This window comes from Sebastes fasciatus, chromosome 19 (assembly GCF_043250625.1).
Source record: "Sebastes fasciatus isolate fSebFas1 chromosome 19, fSebFas1.pri, whole genome shotgun sequence".
In the NCBI taxonomy this organism is placed as follows: domain Eukaryota; kingdom Metazoa; phylum Chordata; class Actinopteri; order Perciformes; family Sebastidae; genus Sebastes; species Sebastes fasciatus.
This window is the reverse complement of record NC_133813.1, coordinates 20,720,899-20,729,773: the sequence shown is the minus strand read 5'-3', so window position 1 is coordinate 20,729,773 and position 8,875 is coordinate 20,720,899. Positions and strand designations below refer to the sequence as shown.

Here is an 8,875-nt window from a genome sequence, read left to right as displayed (position 1 = left end):
GAGAATTTGGATGGAAAAATCTTACTAGGTTCTTCATAACACCGCAAATCAAAAGCAGACAGCTAAAGACCCAGCAATCTGTGGCAATCTGGAGGCCAACCATACCTATGTTTTCTGGAGGTGCACTAAACTAAAGCCTTTCTGGAATAATGTAAATGTAACTATTAATGACATTATGGGATATGCTATTCCAAACAATTGTGCTGTCATGTACCTATAGGGAACATTGAAGAGTTGCATGGATCAGATAGATATCTGGCAAAAATTCTGCTTATAGCCAGCAAAAAAGCTATAACAAGAGACTGGAATAAAGTGTAACCTCCAGGGAAAGATCACTGGTTTGAGATTGTCCGTGATATTTTTTCAATGGAAAAGCTGACATACCAACTAAAAATTTAAAGCAATATCTTTAACAAGAACTGGGAAAAATGGATGATTTACACGGAACATGAAACATGATGCATGTGTTGTTGGAGAATATATACATGTTTGACTGCCCCTGACAACTGTTTTTGTTAAATGTTGTACTGTTTGCTCAATTTGTTAAGTGTTGTATTGTTTGCTGAATTCTGTATGGATGCTCATGATGTTCAACCCAGAGCTGGAAATGCAAAATAAATATCAAAGTTAAAAAAAAAGCCACCACAATTAGGCAGACATATGCAGACAAACAGTGTTTTGATAGATTTGAAGGCCATTTTCCAGGTTTGTGCAATACCGTCCGTCTACCAGTAGGTGGTGCCATTGAGCAGAGAAGCCGCCTGTGACGTAGAAAGCTACCACTATTCAGCGAGAGAAGAAGAGTAACAAAAGCAGCCACAGCTCTTCTGAGGCAGAAACAACACCTCATCATATCCTGCCTCCTGGTTCATTAAAGCTGTAATTTAGAAACATGTGACTGGAACCAGAGAGAGTTTGGCGGTCTGGAGGCTTGTGTGGAGCAGCAGCTTGTCAGAGACATCTCTGTTATTGTTTTCAGACCTGTTTTCGTTGGTGAATCCTGCAGCTAAGCTAGCTGTGAGGCTCTGAGGCTATCTCTGAGACTAGCTCTGACTAGCTCCCCTCAGGTTTGTTTGTCTGACAGACTGTCTGACCCAGAGATAATCAGCCGGTGTTTACCGTCCACATTAACCCTACACCTCTCCCTCAGCCTGCCCGGTGCTGATCATCAGGTGAGTTAGCTTTGTGGTTGTTTGTGTTGAACACACTGTAATGTTACATCTGGTTTGCATATAGGCTGCAGGAGGGAGCCCCTTGCATCAGACTGTGTTATGCACAAGTGGAGCTACTTCATACAAATACAAGCATATGTAAATCTCTAAGCCTTTTGGGCCAAATGTTTACCTTTCTTTTAGTTTAATAGGTAGATTATTATAGTCCTAATATATGTTTTAATGTCATTTGCTTCATTCTTGAACATTAACTTTTTTTATGAAGATGTATACTACATTCTCAATGTTTATTTTACCAAATACATATACCCTGTATGTGATCAGAAGTGCTTATATTTTGGAGAGTCTTACTATTTATTATCAAAATGTGGAATATATTTAATTAATTTCACAAGACATTCAAATAAGTTAATGCAATTGCATCGCTGAACTGTAATGTAGCCTTTAGGAAAAGTGAATCAACAGATAATTAATCAGCAACAATTTTGATAATCAATCAATTTCAAGTCATTAATCGAGCAAAAATGACAAACATTTGCTTGTTTCAGCCTCACAAATGTGTGAATTTGCAGTTTTTTCAGCTATTGGTTGGACAAAATAAGTAATTCAAAGACGTCACCTTGGTTCTGTGAATTTGTAATAGCCATTTTTCATTGTCTTCTGACATTTTATAGACTGAACAGTCAATTAATCGAAAAATTAATCGACAAAATAATTAGGAATTAAACTAATTGTTAGTTAAAACCCTAAAGAAAAGTAACAAAAAACTCCCAACACAAGCTATATCACGATACTGCAAAAGCAAAGTCCCCAACAGTATCTGCTCTAATGATTTTGATATTATATTGATCTATGCAGCTCTGTTGCAATGTCAAGATCAATGTGCAGCTGACTTGTTTTGTTTATCTCACGTCTCTTTGAAAGTGTAGAGATGGGAAGTCTGGGCAGCAGGTTCCAGTCGCCCTCTCAGGAACCAGAGGAGGTCGCAGAGGGCACAAGTACCAGCCACAAGCATGGATGTGAGTGTAAGAAGAGGAAACGAAATGCCCAGTGTGACTGTGACAGTGAACAAGAGGAGGACGACAGCATACTAGATACACCTCGCAGGCAAGTCTGGTTTAAAAAAAAAAAAGAAAAAGCAATTCAGTGTCAAATATTTTTAAGTCATCAATATTTTGTTTTAATTTGTTTTTGTCTCTTGTCTGTTGTTTGGTTGTGTTTTCCAAACTTGAGCAGGAAGAAATTGAAAAGCACATCACGATACATTTATCAGACTTTGTTCCTGAATGGGGAAAACAGTGACATCCGCATCAGTGCTCTGGGACAGGAGTGGAACCTCCACAAAGTGTACCTGTGCCAGGTAAAACATCAATGCAAAAACAACACAAAGACAATCAGTGCTATATTGATGTGGGTTATCATTGTCTATCCTTTAATACTCTTTCTTTTTCTTGTTTCTCTCCCTCCTTCTTGCATGTTGCAGTCAGGATATTTCTCCAGCATGTTCAGCGGCTCTTGGAAGGAGTCCAACATGATGGAAATCAACTTAGAGATCCCCGACCAGAACATCGACACTGAAGGTGAGAAGCCTTCAGTCTCAGAGAGCAGCAGTCGATTGTGTTTGTTTATGTGTTTTACTGATAGTGCTTTACTGTTTTGTGTGTGTGTGTGTAGCTCTACAAGTCGTGTTTGGATCCCTGTACCGGGATGATGTTCTGATCAAGCCCAGCAGAGTTGTCAGTATTCTTGCAGCTGCTTGTATGCTACAGCTGGTCAGTACATTGTCTCAAACGCAAAATGACCATCTTGACTTTTGTACACGCAGTCATATGATACAAAATCGAATCAAGTCTCGTGGTTTGCTGTTGTCTACAGGACGGCTTGATCCAGCAGTGCGGAGAGACCATGAAGGAAAACATCAGTGCGAAGACCGTGTGCGGCTACTATGCTTGTGCCAGCATCTATGGCTTGGATTTAGTCATGAAAAAGTCAGATTTTAATTATTGCAAATTGCAGCGACTAAAGGGTAAAACTGTTTTATGCTGTGTTCTCATATCACACTGTATATGTGTTTGTGCATCTCTTTCTGCAGGTGTCTTGAGTGGCTTCTGAACAACCTGATGACCCACCAAAACGTCGACCTGATGAAGGAACTTGGGTGAGTGTGCTCAGCTCACAGTTTTTTAGTTTTTCTTCTAGCCCTTATCCTCTCTTTAGGTATCATCGTAACTTTTCTGATAATGAAGGTATCAACTCAAATTTTCTGATTACTGATTAATCTGATTACAATGTGCTACTTAATTAAAATGTTCTCAAAAAGTTTTAGCGCTGTGACCTTTTTAATAAGGACAATGAAATGTGTTGTTAAATTATGTTTCGAACCATGGTGTGAAAATATTGTCTTTGATCATACTCACCATTTGTCTCTGCCCTGCATTCACAGGGCAGATATGATGGAGCAGCTCATCCAGTCCTCAGACCTGTTTGTCATGCAGGTGGAGATGGATGTATACACTGCTCTGAAAAAGGTACATGAAGACGTTTAGCTTTACAACTCCCAGATACACTCGCTGTAGCATCAGACCTGTTCCTAAGAGCTCTCTTTGTCATTTCCTCTCTCTGCAGTGGATGTTTCTGCAGATCAATCCGTCATGGGACGGCCCAATCAAGCAGCTTCTGGCTGACGCCGATGCCTGGCTTTGCAAACGCAGGACAGGTACAGTAAGGCCACATCTTATGAAAGAGTGATCTTCATATGCAATCTTTTTCGTTGGCAGCCACACACAGATGTTTGACATTGTTTCCAATTGACTTCATTCCACAGACCTGTGTGAGAAAGAGCCCTTCTTGATCACAGAGGAGGGCGAACCTTTTCGTTCAGTGTTCAAATACGTTCGTCTCCAGTACATCATCAACGACCTCGCATCTGCACGCATCCTGGAGAGAGACAATATTTTGCCCCCTGGTAAGATGTGGCTCTGTCTGACCTAATTTCATGAATATGCTTCTTCTATGCTCTGGAAAAATAAATCTTTAATTTCATTATCTAGTATCAAAGCCGTAAAGCGGTAAGAGTGTAAAGATACATTGATCTGGATCGATTGATTCAACGATCCAATATCATTGATGCAAAGTGAAAACTTCAATACATATTTTCATCTTTAAGATAAATCTTTATTTTTGAAATTCCCACTTTATATTTATTCTTTTTATTAAAAGAATAGATTGTTTCTCATTAAGATATCTAGAAGAGCTCAGTAATAACATTGTCAAAACATAATTAACTTGCTTTTCGTGAGTTAATATAAATTTAACTGATTGTTCTAAATGGCCATATGATATTATCTCATATTGATCGCAGGCCCCTGAATTGAATCAAATCTAAATTGCATCGTAGCAGACTTTGTGATATCTGCAAATAACGTATTGTTGTTCAAATAATCTATATAATATCGTATTGTGATGAAACCTGTGATTTACACCCCTATAAAGTGGTTTTGAATACAGTGAAGGATTTGATTTAAATTCAGTTTTCATTGGATTTCTTGTTACTTGACTGATTATTCTAGGACAAATAAGCCCAGTTATTTGATCAATGTGCTATTTCCATCTTTGTACGCAATTCAGTTGCTTAAGTTGTCTCATTTCATTGTAAGTGGTTTAAAGAATCAAACTTGCATACATACATTTTACTGAATTTAACAAAAACTTTAAGACAAATTGTAAAGCAGTTTTACCATCGTTCATCCTAATGTTTACATCTCTTTGCATGTGTTTATGAGCTGCTGATATTTTCTATTTTTCAACTTATTCCAGATTGGTTAACGTCGGTGTACAAAAACCAGTGGTTTGCTATGCTCCGGACAGAATTTGACAATGATAATGGGTGAGAACCTGAGACCGAACAATTGTAATGTCATTAGACTGTTTAATTTCACCTGTATCTTTCAGCTGCTGCGGCATCTTTATACAACCTTTATACTGTATGCATAATATGATTTTAATGCTGTTGGGATGACAAAGGCACCTTTCTGTCATTAGTCCCCAGGAAGCTAACAAAGATGAATTTGAGCTGAGCAGCATGAGGTGCGGCAGGAAACTGACTAAAGATGGAGATGTGAGTCGGTCAATCAAACTTTTTCTCCTGTATTTGACTTAATTTTTACAGTAAAAAAAAACAAATATTTTCCTTTCCTCAGTACTGCTGGCGGTGGACAGGTTTCAACTTTGGTTTTGACCTGCTGGTGACCTACACAAACCGTTTCATAGTCTTCAAAAGAAATACTCTGAGTCAGCCATGTGGGGGCGCCGTGAGTCTGCAACCTCGAAGGCATCTGGCATTCAGGTGTGTAGTGCAGCCAACCTTTGAATATTCATCTAAACTGTGGATTTAATAAGAAAACTAAGATGATCATTTTATAAACTTGATAAAGGTATAATCTGGAAAGAACATAGTAACTCATCTGGAAGAATTGTCTCAAACCAAACACATATGTAGTGATATAGCAGTAAAGTTGTACTACATTGTAAGTTGGGGATACGTATTGGAGTTCAACTGCAACAGAATTGGGAACCTTTTACTAATGTATTGTGTACCTATTTAATATGATGAGTAGTTGTTACACTTCTCTATCACATTTCTCATTCACATTTGTACAACTGAGCTTATTTAGCTGTTGTAAATAATAGTCATGTATTGAAACTAGGTGTCTGATGTTTGTTTAAAGGAATATTTTGACATTTTGGGAAATACATTCACTTTTTTCGCGAGAGTTAGATGTTATTCTTGGACAGAGCCAGGCTAGCTGTTTCCACCTGTTTGCAGTCTTTATGCTAAGCTACGTTAGCCATCTACCGGTGGTAGCTTCATATTTATCGTGCAGACATGTGAGTGGTATCGATCTTCTCTAGCTCTCGGTAAGAGAGTAAATAAGCGTGTTTCCCAAAATGTTACATACATATATATATATATATATATATATATATATATATATATATGAGATAAAGTTTATGAATTAATGGATTATTAGCGAATAAGGAGTAGGAATAAATAAGCGCATACTTCCTCCTACTCTTCGAACATGTCAGATGTAAATTGTGTCGTTTATGATAAACATTTACTGAGTATGTGTATAGGTTTATCAATAATTAAATTTTTACTGTTATCTAGTTTTGTTTTTACATGTTCGAAATAAAGTATAAACAGACAAATTCCTTTTAAAACAATGTGTATGTGTCTGCAGCTTTAATCTTGGAAAGTCTTTAACCTACCTGACACTTTTTATCTGTTCAGGCTACGTCTTGCCTCCTTCGATAGCCGTGGAAAGCTGGTCTGCAGTCGCTCAACAGGTTACCAGCTTCTCACCCTTGAGAAAGACCAGGTCAGTGAGCACTGTTAACCTAATAGATGGCTCAATTTATTCATTACCTTGTATAAGATGCTCTTCTTGACTTGTTAAATATTCTTACTGTCCCTCCAATGACTACAGGAGTATGTGGTGATGAACCTGGACAGCCGGTTGTTAACATTCCCCCTCTACGTGTGCTGTAACTTCCTGTATACGTCGCCTCACTCGGACCACCGTCCAGACTCCTCAGAACAAGAAAGCACTGCTCGCTGCGTGTCTTGATGCCCGTTCAGCATTTAACTGGTCCTTTCACTCTGGTAAAGCTGAGACACTGACACAAGCTTGTACGTACAATCCACCGCCACATTTAACATCACTTCGACATTGGACATACCATCAGCATGCTATGTAACACAGTGAGGTGTTTCGCGAAAATGTTTTGTATCTGTGTATTCAGTGTTTTGGCACATTGGGGGTCAGCCACGCATAAATAGGATTTACGGCGTGGCAGAGGCAGTGGCCAGGAGGGATTCGGCCACCTTTGACTTCAGAGCAGCTTCAAACTTTGGACCTCTGCCATGAACTGTCTGCACTGGGATGTCGGACCATTTCTCAAGATGGGAACCCCCCCGAGTTACTTCTATCAACCACCAGGAATTTGTTTATCATCCTGGAATATGGGAACATCATCAGGGAACAGCTTCAGAGGGTGAAACTGGACCTTTACTGACTTGTATGGGAAGTTTCAAGTCTGTTGCTCGTTTTGACCATTATGTAAACTGACTGTGGGATTTGGTCAGAGATGTGTCCCCTTCCCTCCACTGATGGGTGCGCTCAAAAACTCACCTGTTGTTTGCACTGACTTGAATCAACTGCTCTGTGCATTGCAGCAAGCACGCAAAACACCACGTATACCAACAGTGTCGTAAACAAACTTGGCACACATTTCACATGACTTGTTTTGGCTGAATCCAAATGGGAAAGATGCTGTACAATCTCTGCCAACACTTAAAAGGTGCAAAAAGAGTAAATTAAATCTTGACACAGCATCTCTACCACTCGTAAGACGTAACGTAAGCAACCTTCCACGCCTGTGAAAAGTTGTACGGTCAAATGTAGCGTAGCTGATGACGACATTCAACAGACATCCCTTTTTGAATTGTGAAAACTAACTGATAGATGCAGTAAAAGCAGGAGTTTCAGCCTGTGTTTTTATCACTCTTTAATCCCTTGAGGTCCATCTCACTCAGTCTTAAATTGGACATGTATCTGTGCGGTTCTACACCAGAGTAGCTTCTGTTAAGGCTTTCGGATTGGAAAGTCCACCACCCCCTCTCCCAGATTATACTCAATATCAAGTATTCTTTGTACTTTGTAAATAACATTTACTGCAGTATTCACATTATAAAACAACATTGCATTCAAGTGATAAAAGTAAAGTCACAAAGCCCAAGTAACCATGATGTTACATACCTAAATGTAAACCTGCATCGTGAGGTAAAAAAAATCCATATAAACCCAATAATCCTTCTTTTTTTTTTAGCCTTCAGGAGTTTTTGTTCATTGGCCTGATTTACACTGTTTACACTTGGATGTACGATCATTGACACCAGCGTTCTGATGTTGACAGCATAACAGAAATGTTGACAGACTTCAGATTTTGAGACTGTCTGCAGTGTTTACCAGCTACGCTGTCAAATGTCCATTTACTGCTGTTACTGGAGCCCACTGCTCCTCTTTTACTTCCTTGTTTGACACATTTAGGCAGGCTATTTAGACTGCTCCCATCACCACACAAAATACCTTTGCAGTTACGTCGTTGTACACTTTTGTGCTATTGATTTGGTCACTATTTGTTTGGCAATTTTGGCAATCAGTTACCTCATGCTGTTTTGAAAATCTGTAAAGCGAACATGTACTGCTAACTAATTCTAGTCAGTATTGCTCACCTGTATAGCTGCAACTGTAACTGGCATGAAGTTTTAAGGTGTTTTTGTTCAGTTTTTATTTATTTTTTTCACTTCATTTGTATTTGTATGGATTTATTTTTTGCAAAAGAAAATACAATTCTCGACAGCCAATAAAACTGCCCATTCACATGGGCTGTGGTGCTATCACATGATCCTATCTCTTTTTCAATGTAGGTCTTTACTACAGCTGCAGTTATTCATGTATTTATGCTTCGGTAGATATTACAAAAGTTTTTGCCTGATTTCCTACTAGTTGACGTTCACTGGCACACTCTTACAGTAACATATTTGACAAAGCTGTCCAGCAATTTTATTCTATTTATGTCAGTGATTTAACACTTGATGTGATGACTAAGCCTTTATTGCATACATTTATCATTTTCAT

At 38.7% G+C, this 8,875-nt stretch overlaps 1 protein-coding gene across 3 annotated transcripts; it reads left to right on the top strand.

Moving 5' to 3' along the window:
* Positions 1 to 781: 781 nt before the first annotated feature.
* gmcl1 (germ cell-less, spermatogenesis associated) lies at positions 782 to 8,639 on the top strand. 3 transcript variants are annotated; one of them, XM_074617664.1, is made up of 15 exons: positions 782 to 1,172; positions 2,097 to 2,279; positions 2,409 to 2,532; positions 2,656 to 2,752; positions 2,847 to 2,944; positions 3,048 to 3,160; positions 3,265 to 3,330; positions 3,616 to 3,700; positions 3,798 to 3,888; positions 3,997 to 4,137; positions 4,989 to 5,058; positions 5,214 to 5,289; positions 5,372 to 5,517; positions 6,466 to 6,553; positions 6,662 to 8,639. In XM_074617664.1, exons 2-15 carry the CDS (start codon positions 2,104 to 2,106, stop codon positions 6,800 to 6,802), a joined length of 1,512 nt encoding a protein of 503 aa, XP_074473765.1. In that variant the 5' UTR covers positions 782 to 1,172; positions 2,097 to 2,103; the 3' UTR covers positions 6,803 to 8,639. The 3 variants fall into 3 exon arrangements, with proteins under 3 accessions (XP_074473765.1, XP_074473766.1, XP_074473767.1); XM_074617665.1 differs by having other exon boundaries at positions 792 to 1,172; positions 2,102 to 2,279; XM_074617666.1 differs by having other exon boundaries at positions 1,031 to 1,172; positions 2,097 to 2,283; positions 2,413 to 2,532.
* The last annotated feature ends 236 nt before the right edge of the window (positions 8,640 to 8,875 follow it).